Source organism: Loxodonta africana, chromosome 20, assembly GCF_030014295.1.
Source record: "Loxodonta africana isolate mLoxAfr1 chromosome 20, mLoxAfr1.hap2, whole genome shotgun sequence".
NCBI classification, from domain to species: domain Eukaryota; kingdom Metazoa; phylum Chordata; class Mammalia; order Proboscidea; family Elephantidae; genus Loxodonta; species Loxodonta africana.
Window position 1 is genome coordinate 53,155,566 of NC_087361.1, and position 14,406 is coordinate 53,169,971.

Consider the following 14,406-nt stretch of genomic DNA (forward strand, 5'->3'; position numbering starts at 1 on the left):
AGGTCAGCAGTTCAAATCCACCGGTCACTTCTTGGAAAACTTATGGGGCAGTTCTACTCTGTCCTACAGAGTCACTATGAGTCTTATGCAAGTAAATTAGACTTGGTTATTCAAGGATCTCACCTGGTCTTAGACCTTTGACTAAGTAAAGCAAAAACAAATGAATAGTTAAAATTCATTCAGAGGTGTGGCATCAGGAAGGAGAAGAGACGGCACCCAACAATATCCGGTAGTATCAGCTACAGTTGTAGTGATGGCTAAAACCAACAATGGCAGCAATAGCAGGAGTGATATTCTAGATAAGCGGTCATTGTGATGCCAGCTGGATTTCTATCCCAGCTGACTTAACACCCCTGTGTCATGTCCAGTTCCTCAACCTAATCTTCCAGCCTTCCCACAGGCTCTTTGAGCTACACATCTTCTCAATATATTTATTTTCTCAAGTGATTTCTATCTATTGCTGTCAAGAACCCTACCTGATGCACTTTATCTCTCCTCATATCCTTCACTTCTAGGAAAAAAGATAGTAAAGTAAGAAGACAATGATGATGGCTTGGTAATTTTTCCCTCAACTGCTTTCTTGCTAATTAAACAGTGCAGTCCTTAAGATCTCTGAAAAGAATCTAGGAAGAATTGAAAGTAAAAAATACCCTGTTAGGTTTGGACCTCTTCAAACAATACCAATGACCACTGACGTGAGGGTTCTAATAATTTACTCTTCTTGTATTGTGCATTTTCTGTCTACCTAGGAAGCAATCTGGAGTGTTTCTTATGGGCTGTTTAGGACATTTTGGCAGATCATATCAGCTATCATCATTTTAACAGGAAAATGTAGCATGAAAGAAATGCAATGAATTTCAGTGTAGCTGCGTTAAACTTGAGTAAGTCTAGACTTCGCTAAAGGAGTTCACTACTGAGCAGGGAAGAAAGATAAGGAAACATCACATTATATAGTAAGAGTGGTTGTAGAAAAAGGAAACCATACGGAAAAAGTATATTTCATGATGTTTTACAAGAAGAGTGAAAATGTGGGAATAGGGAATAATGGATAAAGCAAAACCCAAACAAGCAAGAAAGGGAAAAATGGAAAAGCTGGCTGCACCCATTCTTCAAACGGAGAAGACCTCTTCCTCTAGGATAATTGAGAAAAAAATGGATGAATTACTATATGGCTCAGGGAAGTGAAAGAGAAAAATTAAGGTGTTATCTGTCTTGATGATTGCTATAGAAGAATTTTGACTAGATCCCGTAAAACTAGAGTTGTAGACGTGGCTAGTGATACCCTATGATAAACACAGAACTTTCTTTCTGCTCATTTGCCTAGTCTCTATCTGCTCAGGTAGATAAAATTATGCTTACACTCAGAGCCACTTTATTTTTGATATATGAAGAGTTCAGTTTTTGCCTTAAAACTCATTATTACATGATTTGGGACAATTCTTTTTCAAGCATTCCAAACTTTAATTTCCTCACCTATTACAAACCTACTTCATAAGTTCTGAAGTTTAGGTGTGATAATGCAGGGCAAGCAAAGTGAGGCCTCAATAAATATGAGCTATTATTATTAGTTATTTTGAAGGTGGAAGCATTAGCATTTCAGAGGTAAAATTTTCACCTTCCACGCGAGAGACCACTGTTCAATTTCCAGCCATTGCCCTTCCAGTGCAGTCACCACCCATCTGTCAGTAGAGGCTTTCATGTTGCTCTGACGCTGAAGAGGCTTCAGTGAAGCTTCCAGACTAAGACAGATTAGAAAGAAAGGCCTGGTGATCTACTTCCAGAAATCAGCCAGTGAAAAGCCTATGGATCACAATGGTCTGATCGGCAAATGATCACGGGAATGGCGTAGAACTGGGCTGTGTTTCTTTCCATTGTGTGCAGAGTCTCCAGGAGCTGGGGGCTGACTCAGCAGCAGCTAACAGTAACAGCTGGTTGCAGCTGGCCTGTGGATTTGTCTCCATCCCTATATCTAACAGAGGGACCAGCACGTTTTAGGTTGTTACTGAATATCCATGGAAAGGATGACTAAAGCATGATATTTCTTTAAAATGAAAATAAAAGCTTATTAACAAACTGGATCATATTATTTGAATAAAAAGACTCACAATTTAACAGGAAACCTGTGGCATAAATAATCAATGGTATAGATTTATTTAATACTTATTTTATTAAATACCCTCAGTGTGTCAGGCATTGCTCTAGACACTGTACATTCATCAGTAAATAAAACAGATTAAATCCTTGCACATAGAGAGCTTACATCACCTAAGGAAGACGCACAATGAGTGAATTAATGATCAAATGTATAATGTCTGTGATTAAATACTGTCAAGGAAAAGTTGTTAAGGGACTGGGGGTCAGTAGGGTAGTCAGGATGGCCTCTGTGAAGAAGTGGAAATTTTACACGATGCTGAACAATGCTTAACAGTGTCAGGGAAGGCATCCTAACAGAGATGATACTTAGGCTGAATTTTGAAAATGAGTGGTAGCTCATTATGAGAAGTTAAGAGAAGACCATCACAGTAGAGGGAGATACTAGAATAAAGGCAAAGATAAGAGAAATATCATGGGTCATTCAGGTAATCATACATATTAATTTAGACAATGTTTCTTGATCATCACATTTAGTGGGCCAACTCTACATCTCATGCTCTCCTGAAACTTGATTCTTTAACTAAATTATCTTAGATTTCTTCCATAGCAGAACATTAAGAGCTTAGTCAATTGTTTTATAACAGTAACATGCTTCATTCCTAGAAGATACATATGAAGTCATGTTAAACAGAGGACTTTTAACAAAGAAACTAAAGGGTGGCAAGTTTTGAGTCCAGGAGACCAGATAGGGATAGACGGGAAAGTTTATCCACAGTCCAAGTGACAAATGATGACCATGAGTATTAGAAAAGGGGAAAAATGAAAGATGTACTAACGAGGTAGCAACAAACAGTTCCAACTAAATGTGAAGATGAAGGAAGAGGCACAAGGAACCTCTAAAACTTCTGGCCTAAGTGGCTGGAAGAATCACAATGCCATTATTAACCAAGTAGTCAATACAATCCATATCATCTCTAAAGCACACAATTAGGAGCTTGGCAGGCAAATAACTAAATAAGTAACAATATTTAAGCCTCCAGATCTACAGCTCATAGCTTCAGCCTAGATGGAACTGTAGATTCGGGCTGGTTGGCTAGTTGGCCCCCCATTCACAATACTATTGTAAAACTGCGATTCACAGGTTTTTCATTGGCTGATTTTTGAAGTAGATCATCCTGCCTTTCTTCCTGGTCTGGAAGCCCCACTGAAACCTGTTAAGCATCATAGCAATACGCAAACCTCCACTGACAGATGGGTGGTGGTTGTGCTGGAGGCGTGCTGGCCGGGAGTCGAACTCAGGTATCCTGCATGGAAGGTAAGAATTCTGCTACTGAACCACCACTTCCCCACAGCTTGAACTTAGTCCTTAAAATATTAGAGGCTGGCAATTATACATATATATAAATAATTTAACATACTTCCAGAAAATGTTTTTATTCAGCCTTAGAAAACTGATCGGGTATTTCATTCTATACATGTATCTGATGTAATATTCATTAAACTGTCCTTTCTTATTAATACAAAGGCTTTCTTTGATTGAAGAGCTTTTGTATTGATTTTCATTATTAGATTGCCTTGACCAATTTGAGCTCAGTAGTGAGATGTGATTATGACCATTATGTCTCTAAAACCATCCTCAGAAGAGGTAACACATTGAGCTTTTTGTACCCATATTTCAAGAAAGAGTTTGTCCTCAAACTGTATCCTTTAACATTAATCCTGGGTGCTAAAGTATACGGTTCCTGTTGACTACCATGTCAGGGCTACACCTGACACTATTATGCCTCCTCCAAAATTAGGACCTGTGTCTTTAATCAGGTGATTTCTCCCCTACTTGCATTCAGAAGGAATGTATGTTCCAATATTTTATTTATATATGTATACATGAAATTTCAGTTCTTCCAAAAGAATTATTTAGCAACTTAGGCATGTGTTTTATATTCCTAGCTTTCAATTTTTTAACAATTTAACCAAGAGCATAAATATAGCTTTTGCAATATGCTTCTAAAAGCCATGACATTCAGGAGAAACACTAATTATATTTGGGTACAAATTAAATTTAATAGCATCTGGACAGTCCAGATCAGAAATCAAAAAGACCTTCAAATAAGGTCTGCATTTAAATGTAATGTGCTTGGTATGTATGCAAGGCCATCTTTAGTAGGGTGTAATGTTTATCTGGAGAAAATTATATTGAGTCATCACATATATTACACATTCCAGGTAACATTTCTATAAAAGCATCCACCATTTTTTTAAAACTTTCATGCGTTTATTAGAAAAAGCTTTATGTATATTTACACCACTTATGGAGCAATAAAATGCACATACCAATTCACATATTGTTAAACAACGGGAATTTTTTTAAAAAATCAAAGATATAAATCATATAGAATAGTAACTATAGTTATTATTAATCTATAGGGATGATCTACTATACTTATGGCTAAAGCATAAAATATTATATGAAGAACCAAAACAAACCAAACCTGTCGCTGTCAAGTCAATGCCGGCTCATAGCGACCCTATAGGACAGAGTAGAACTGCCCCACAGGGCTTCCGAGGTGGATTTGAATGGTCGAACTTTTAGATAGCAGCCAAGTTCTTAACCACTGCACCACCAAGGCTCCCATTATTGTCCAAAGAATTTAGAACACACTGACTTTTACATTTCAAAACCTCACAAGCAAGTTTAAATGAATGCAAAAAGTCTCTGTTGGAGATTTTTTGAGTAGATGCCATCCAGTTTAATGGCACTTGGACATATTTCTTTAGCTCTCATTTCATCTTCAAAAAACATATAAGACACTCTTTGTGAAGCGACAGCGCCCTTGACTTATGAATTCTTTTCTTTCATTTTTTTTTTGAGTTACACTGTTGGGTTTTCTAATTTGAAATCTAAACTACAGTGTACATAAAAAGTTAACAGTTTTTCTGTGGGAAATTGTTCATATAATAATGCTCCTCTTTTAGGTTTATAAAAGACTAAGGAGAGTTTCTCGACAGATAAGTAGCAGGGGTCCAAACTTGAATTTAAGTAATTTCAGACACACCTGATCAGGTCAGACAAACTGGTGAAACAGGCTTCTCTGGATGCTAGAGACTGTAGAATTTTCCGGAAGAAAACATGCCCAAAGAGAAGAGACAGCCAGGTTCCTTGACCTTGACTGAGTAATGGAGCCATAGCTGACAGCCAAGAGGGGCTGTCATCAGTAAAGCATTTTGTGTGTTACTAACATTTATCTTTTTACTGTCATTCATTTATTTATATCGTTGTGTTGTTGTTAGGTGCTGTCGGTTCTGACTCATAGCGACCCTATGTACAACAGAAGGAAACATTGTCCTCACAGTGGTTGCTACGTTTCAGCCCATTTTTGCAGCCACTGTGTCAATTCATCTTTGAGGGTCTTCCTCTCTTCTGCTGATTCTCTTTACCAAGCAGGATGCCTTTCTCCAGGGACTGGTCCTTCCTTATAATATGTCTAAAATATGTGAGAAAATGTCTCCTCCTCCTTGCTTCTAAGGAACATTCTGGCTGTACTTCTTCCAAGACAGATTTCATCTTCCGGTTAACCCTTTGCCATTGAGTCGATTCCAACTCATGTCAATCCTATACAGAAATGCTTAAGTCCTCTTTGCTTTCAGCAAGCAAGGTTGTGTAATCTGCATACTGTAGGTTGTTAATGAGTCTTCCTCCATTAACAATGAACCATGCCGTGTTCTTCTTCTTGGCTTATGTGCTCAACATACAGATTGGATAAATATGGTGAAAGGATATAACCCTCACACGGACCTTTTCTGATTTTAAACCACTCGATATACTCTTGTTCTCTTCAAAAGACTGTCTCTTGGTCTATGTACAGGTTACACATGAACACAATTGAATGTTCTGGAATTCTCATTCTTCACAACGTTATCCATAATTTGTTATGATCCACACAGTCAAATGCCTTTGCATAGTCAATGAAACACAGGTAAACATCATTCTGGTATTCTCTACCGTCAGCCAAGATCCATCTGACATAATCAATGATATCCTTCATTCCACATCCTCTTCTGAATCCAACTTAAATTTCTGGCAGTACCCTGTTGATGTACTTCTGCAAACACTTATGAGTGTTCTTCAGCAAAATTTCACTTGAGTGTGATATTAATGATATTGTTTGACAATTTCCACATTTTGTTGAATCACCTTTCTTTCAAATGGGCACAAATATGGACATCTTCCAGTCGGTTGCCCCCCTCTTGCAGACTTTATTTTTCACGCCCTTCCCCCTGAGGCCCTGGCATCACATTCCTTTCCCCCTTTGTAATTTATTCTCTCTTTGAGTATATAAATGTTAGGACAGAGCCCCTGCATACACACACATACACTATTATCATACCTAAAACAAACAAAAAAACAACCATTGTATTAATGTTAATTGTGACTCATAGGGACCCTATCTGTAGAACAGAATAGAACTGCCCACAGGGTTTCCAAGGCTGGAATCTTTAAGGGATCAGACTGCCACACTCTTCTCTGTGGAGTATCTGGTAGATTTGAATACCAGCCTTTCTGTTAGTAGCTGAGCACCTAACCACCAGGCCACCACGTCTCCTGGCAATATCATAACCTAAGTTAATATTCAGTGCTTCACGGTTTTCTCCCATAGACATCTGCGCTGCCCTGCTGTATTTAAGTTTACCCTTACTAAAAGCCTTTTGTCCAATCAACCCAGCTTTTGCAGCCGTTTTATTCAGAATCTGCGCCAGGCCTTCAAATGAGCAATTGAGTCAGCTTTACCCCGGTGACTTAGATCTGCACAGACTGCTGGCCAGACTGTACTTTACCAATGCAATTTTTTTTCTTTTCTTCATTCAGATACAAAAGAATTGACGCATAAAATCCCCACTTCCCACAGGCATCAAGTCGATTTCAACTCATAGTTCACCCACAGGGTTTTCAAGGCTGTAAATATGCACAGAAGAAGGCTGCCACATCTTTCTCCCACAGAGCTGCTGGTCGTTTTGAACTGCCCAACTTTTGGTTAGCATTGGATCTCTTTAACCACTGTGCCACCAGGGCTCCTTTCAATCGTAAAATAGGATGTAATAAAATATTATAATATTGTGTTTTCTAGGAGTGTCATATACAATGCTTCTCAATCTAATGGTATTGATGGTTTTCCTTTTTATGTCCACAGGGCATGTCTACAGACTGGGAAACTATTATTAGCCCAATTAACTGTAAAATAATGGAACTGCCCAGGTGGTATTTCACCTGTTCTGTCCATTGCAGACACAACTGCCAGACTAAATTGATTGAAAGGACTGGTGATGGTGGCTGGCTAAGCAATTTTGTTTTTTTTGTTGTAGTTATGTGCCCCCAAGTCAGTTCCAACCCACAGCAACCTTATATACAATGTAACAAATCACTGCACAGTCCTGTGCCATTCTCAAAATCATTGCTAGGTTTCAGCTCACTATTGTGTTGCAGTCACTGCGTCAGTCCATCTCGTTGAGGGTCTTCCTCTTTTTCACTGACCCTCTACTTGACCAAGCATGGTGTCCTTCTCCAGGGGCTGGTCCTTCTCCAGGGGCTGATCCTTTTTCATAACTTGCCCAAAGTTTGTGAGACAAAGTCTCACCATCCTTACTTCCAAGGAGCATTCTGGCTATACTTCTTCCAGAGCAGATTTAGATTTGTTCGTTTTTCTGGAGTTCAGCAATATATTCAATATTCTTCACCAATGCCATAATTCAAAGGCCTCAATTCTTCTTTGGTCTTCTTTATTCATTGTCCAGCTTTTGCATGTATATGGGGCAGCTGAAAAAACCATGGCTGAGTCAAGTGCCCCTTAGTCCTCAAGGTAACATCTATGCTTTTGAACACTTGAGAGAGTTCTTTCGCATCAGGTTTCCCTAATGCAGTATGTCATTTGACTTCATGACTGCTACTTTTGTGGGCAATGATTACGTATCCAATCAAATTTTACTAAATGCAATCCTTGACAAATTCAATATTTTCTCTGTTTATCATGATGTTACTTATTGGTTCAGTTGTGAGGATTTTTGTGTTCTTTAAGTTGAGGGGTAATTCATACCGAAGGCTATAGTCTTTGATCTTCATCAGCAACTTTCAAGATACTCTAGCTGCATGAAGAGAGAAAATACACAGTGAAAGAGATACTGTATTTAGATACGGGGGTTCAGAAGGCTTTGGTCCCGACCCTGCTTCCGCTACTACATTCCATGTAACTCTACGGAAGTCACTTAGTTTTCTTACTACATATGTATATTTCTTTTTAATCCATAAGATGAGGGAACAGCAGTGTTGCCAATTAGCATCTGTTGTAGCTCTGCAATTATGTAATGCAACTATTTGACTGGATCAAGCAAGCACATTTGGCCAATTTAAATAATATATCTTATTTTTATATTATTTTAGTAATATCATTTGATTTTAGGAAGAACTTTGGTATTTGCTTACGTCTTCTTCTTATGCTAACAATAAAATATCCTGTCCTGCCCATTTTTTTCCAGGGGAGAGGTTTAACTAAAATTTAGCTTTATAAGAAAACTAGATTGAACTATGCTTCTTATCAGTTGAAACTACAAATTAAATTAGTTCACTGTATTACGTTGTTCCTTTCTTTCATTGATTGCAAAATTCTTAAATATGGTGACGATGGTGGAGAAGGATGTCATGTCATGCTGTGAAAAACCAAGAAGATAACAGAAAGGCTAACTGAAGAAATTTAGCTAAAATATTTTGAATTAAATGGCCTAAGATGAAAAAAAAAAAAGTCAATCACTAGTGAGTTATAAATTAACCGCTGGATGAAAATAGCAGATTAAGTAATGGGCAAGAGAACATGATAGACAGATGGGATTATACACAACAAAAATTCTTTGAAAGGTGGTTTACTTTCATAACTAGCTTAGTGGTATCATTTCATCAGCCACCACTTGCCCTTACTATAAAAAAGTCACATAAATTTTGATTAATGGAAGAATTCATTATGCATTGGACTGCACTGAGATATGCAAGTTGAATTACTTAAAACCTATGTATTTGATATATAAATTATACAGATATATCAATTTGACATTGCTTTTTGATGTTGACTCCAATCTGAATATTATCTAAATAAAAGCAAAAGTTTGAAAAATATCAAATCACTAACTATTTTGAAATATTTTTTTCATTTTAATCTACAGTTATTATTCTTTGGATCTGTCTATTTATCTAACCATATGTATATTTGTGATGTATATGAAAAAAATTAATTTTGAGCCAATGAGATAGTTTCCCTCACTGATAACTGAATAGAGTATAATCATCCTTGCAGACACGTAATTGAGTTTCAAAAACAAAAGAAAAACTCCATTACATTTTTTAGTTAGTAGATTTTATTGGAAGGTGAGCAATTCGTCCAATCAGTTATAAAAGCAGCAGTAGAGGATCCCAGGATTTTGTCAGAGATAACATGTGAATTAAAGAATCCTCTGCAATTCGGACATGCCAAGTACTTTTGTTTAAATAGTCCCAGCACTGTCTTCGTTGTCCAATAATTAAGGCCAGAGTTGAAAAGTCCCCTTATAATTTGGTATGTTCGGTTACTGAGCAGTAGTTCAGTAGAGGCTGGAGAATCCATATCCACCATGGAAAGATGGACGGTAGCCACCATATCCATAGCCTCCAAAGCCAGAGCCAAATCCTCTATAGCCACAGCCATGGCCCAGTCTGCGGAAGCTGCCACAGCCACAGCCATAACCATTGCCCAGGCCACCGAAGCCTCCACAGCTGTAGACCAGGCCTCTGTAGTAGCTGCCGTAGTAGCTCATGGTGTCATGAGTGGTCAGTGGCTTGCTGTTGAAGGATAGACCCTGAGTATGAATGCCGACAGCAATACTTATACACCCTGTTCAGATCATGTGATGAAACACATGCTTTCTATTTTTGTGACATTCTACTTGTTGTACTTACTCAACACAACCTGACATAAAAAAAACAAAAGAGGTCCTCAAACTCATTAAAACTTTTGAGCTTGCATTGTTGTGTAGTTATGATGTGTCTTAAATGTGTTCCATCATTTTTATGAGAAGGAATTGAATATATTCAAAGTCTGTACACACTAGAGCCTAAATAGAATTCTTAATAGCCAACTATATCACATAATACTTACTTGATAGTGTTGTACCTTAAAATAAATACTACTTCATCTCTGACTCTCCTTGGATTTGAAGTTTCACTTAGAACTAAATGAAAGAAATTGATCAATACAGGACTCCACAATTTATAATATCCTTTTAAAGCCATCTTATGCCTCCTGCTGAGGTGTTTTTATCAAAGCTAGGGGAACATGTAAAAGCCTGGAGGTGTCAGCTCATCTTCTGTGAACACCTGTAAGGAATTTCATGAAAAAGAAATTAAGTCATCCTTTTTTTTTTTTTAAATTACTTTAGAATAGTCACCATTATAGCCAGTAATTGCTTTTAGGCTTTGGACACTAATTCGAAAAACAAAAATTATTTTGGTTTAAGACCCTGGAATGATATTGTTCAGCAATTAAATACAAGTCAAAGTAATCAAATATCAATTTTTAAGCATTTATAAATTATTTCAAATGCACCTAGATATTTTTAATAGCATTTGGATTAGCATTATTTACCAGTTATTTTAATTCAAATCCAGCTAAATAAAAATTACCAGGCTCAAGACTCTAAATCAAAATTAAAAATACTAAATAAAAAGAGGTGGTCAGTATGGAAAGTGGACTAATTCTTATTAACTCAGCTGTGATAATAGCAGGGACATCTGACCAATGTTTTAAGATGCTTTATTTGAAAGCATTCAATAAGGAAAACACTCATATAAAGGGAGAATCAGCATGATGGAGCAGAATGTCCACGATTCATGCAAACTGACTTCTGCTCTAGGCATTATCACTCATGATGTTTGTGATTCTTAAAAAATAATTTAACACTTTTGAATTTCTTCTCCTGAGACATGGGAACGAGAGGAGCACTGTGTGAACTTTAATTTGTCTCTGCCAGCTCTGCAAACACTTCTACCAAGACATTATTCACTCAGGTTTATTGACTCTGATTAACTCAAAACAAATTCAGTTTTGTATAAAGGTATAACCTATGACACTTTATTATATATTGTCTGTATTCTAACACTTATTTTCAATATCGGTGAGAAATATCTCATTTTTGCAAGATGATGATAAAATGAAACCCAACTATACTTTGAAATTTATAGAGCTTCAGATCAACCAAAGGCGTAAAAAGGATTACTTCATTGTGATAACAGTGATTTTCATATTTCAGTACTGAATTGCAACATTGTACAGTGTGGAGATGATCTTGGAGAACAAAGCCACGTCACACACCATGGCAGACCAGCAAGAAGATAAACAACTGAAATAATTTGACTAAAACATATTTAAGTGACTACTCAAAATGAGCTGTCGTTACCCCAATTAGCTAGTGGTTTGTGAAGGAAGTATGTCGAGGAAAATGTCAAAATTTTCATCAAAGAAGAAAACATGGTAGAGATCCATAAAAAAAAAAAAAAAATTGTATTCACTGGAGATTTAGAAATATGTTTTGTTCTATCACCACTTGTTTTTACCATTACAAGGGTCAACCATTCCTTTGCAAAAATAAACAAAAAAAAGTACTTACTTTTCATTTTGTACTAAATTGAGATATGAAAGAGCATAAAACTGATTTTTCAATGTTGAACTTGAAAACAAATACTCCATGATCCTTTTTTAAATAATTAAAAAATAAAAGTCACGCTTGCCATTTCAAATGAGGAGAATTTATTACAAAGGGAATAGAAATCTCCCACAGCTATGAAAGCCCAGATAGAGGGCACCTGGAGACACAAAGCAGACAATTGTCAGATGATAAGTACTCCAAAAAACCTTAGATGGTAAATGCTTTTGATCTTGGCTTGGTCCTGTTTTAGGGTAAAATCACCACAAAGTTATAACAAAGCAAAAAGAAAGATCTTATTCAGCATATCTTCAGAGAAGCAAAATAGGAAACGGACAAGCGTGCTTCCAGAGCCATGCCTACCCCAATGCAAGGAACATTATAGAATAAGTGGGAAAATAGAGAACCATACTGTCAGAGCCATGTCTATCTCAGTCCAAGGAACATTACAGAATCATCAGTATATATTAACATTACAAATAGGCTAAGCCATTGAAAGCTTCCGCTTTTCAGATTGGCTAGAAACTGTCAAATCACCATGATTCTACATTTTCAGTTGCCTTACTTACTTATCACTGGTACAGGTTTCAGTAAGAGCAGTCAGGAGGATCTTCACTGGTCCAACAAATCTTACTATTCACTAAACACTGATAGAAAAAATAAGAGTGGAATGTATGCAGGTCTTTTGTGCTGTTTATGCTTTGTTTAGGTGAAAGGTTTCCTAAAAGATGTTTTCCAAGATTGTCCTAGATATTGTCTTCATGGAAAACCTGGTGGTACAGTGGTTAAGTGCTACAGCTGCTAACCAAAGGGTGGGCAGTTTGAATTTGCCAGGCCCTCCCTGGAAACTCTATGCGGCAGTTCTACTCTGTCCTATAGGGTCCCTATAAGTCGGATTCAACGCGATGGAACTGGGTTTGGTTTTTTTGGTATTGTCTTTATACTTCAGGGCCCAGCTGATGCGTCCTTGTGAGTTCTTGTGAGTCCATCTCCAGCTGGGTCACATTCTTTATACTAAAGGACAGGGAATAATGGCTCTAATATTGTCTCCTAAATCAGTTCGGAGACATTTGTCTGTTCCAGTCTTTACAGATAGATTTGATTAATTCTCTTATGGATTTAGATGTTGGGATTCCAGGGCAGGATTACAGATGTTGGGTTAATGGAGCTGTAGTTCAATAGTAGGAGCCGGAGAATCCATATTCTCCATAGGAAGTTGGACAGCAGTGGCCACAGTCATAGCCTCCATAGCCAGAGCCAAATCCTCTACCCCAAAGCCATAGCCCAGTCTGTGGAAGAGGCCACAGTCACAGCTATAACCATTGCCCAGGCCGCCGAAGCCTCCATAGCCGTGGCCCAGGCCTCTGTAGTAGCGGTTGCAGTGGCTCATAGTGTCAGGGTTGGTGAGTTTTCTTGATGTTCGGGGCAAGATCCTGACTATGAATGCCAGTAACTGTTCAGGGATGCTTATATACCCTGGTCAGAGCATGGGAGAAGACATGAGAATCCTCAGTTGTGTCATTTTATTACACTTACTTAATGAACTGATTTATTCTTTGCCCCCTGAGACCAAAGGAGGCCCTCACACTCATTAAATGTTTGATCGTGCTTTGTTGCCTCGTCTGGGTGTCCCTTAAAAAGTGATTGCATCACTTTATGGGAAGGAACTGCTGTATCTTCAAAGTCTGGACATACCAGGCCCTAAATAGAATTTTCATAGCCAGGTACGTTACATCAATTATATTTGTTAGGTTTTTTTTTTTTTTTAAATCACTTATTTCGTGTATCTGGCTTTCTTCGGATTGCTATGCTCCATTTACAACTTAAGTCAATGAAGTGGATCAAATTCAAGACTTTACAATCTATGTCATCATTTTAAACATCTTATTTCTCATAGTAAAAAGTGAATTATCTATCTCTTGTCAAAGATAAGGAAATATTTCAAAGCCAATAGATGTCAGATCCACTGTTGTGAACACGAGTAAGGAACTGATACATTATTTTTTTTTATTTGCATACTAGCTTGAAAGATAAAATCCATTTTGGTTTTGCGATAAAACTGTTCAGAAACTGAAGTCGAATCACATCAATCAAAAATGTCCTTCAGAAGCGGCTGTAAAAGCTGATAGAACGTTCCCTTTTGAAATTCCGACCCTGTTGTCTGGTATAGCATCTACCCGCGTGCTTCCAAAAACTGCAGATTATGTCTCCCTCCCTGCCTTTACATTCACTATTTCCTCCTCTTCCCTCATACGTTTATCTGATGTTTTATACAATCTCTTTTACATCATCCCTCAGCCTCTGCCCCTACCATTCCCCACTAGTCTGTGGTGTCTAAGTGAAATTGACAACTATGTAAAATTTCTCTCTGGCACTCATCCATTCCCGTCCAATCTGTACTTAATTCCTTCCTCTTCCTCTTGTAGCTTCGCTGTCACCAGCATGTTTTTTCATTGCAATCCCATTGCCTATATTTGCTCTCAGGAAATTCTATACTACTCTTCATTGAAATATGAAATGTCTATTAACATCTCAAAAGTTAAAAAAATATATTGCCAATTCAAGAATCTTGTGAGAGTCAATAAGATTCAATTAAAA

At 37.4% G+C, this 14,406-nt stretch overlaps 1 protein-coding gene across 1 annotated transcript; it reads right to left on the bottom strand.

Annotated features, from left to right (window-relative positions):
* Positions 1-8,916: 8,916 nt before the first annotated feature.
* Positions 8,917-10,357, bottom strand: LOC111750680 (keratin-associated protein 19-3-like). The gene has a single exon (XM_023548183.2). The coding sequence runs from the start codon at positions 9,922-9,924 to the stop codon at positions 9,712-9,714; it is 213 nt and encodes a 70-aa protein (XP_023403951.1). The 5' UTR covers positions 9,925-10,357; the 3' UTR covers positions 8,917-9,711.
* Positions 10,358-14,406: the final 4,049 nt, after the last annotated feature.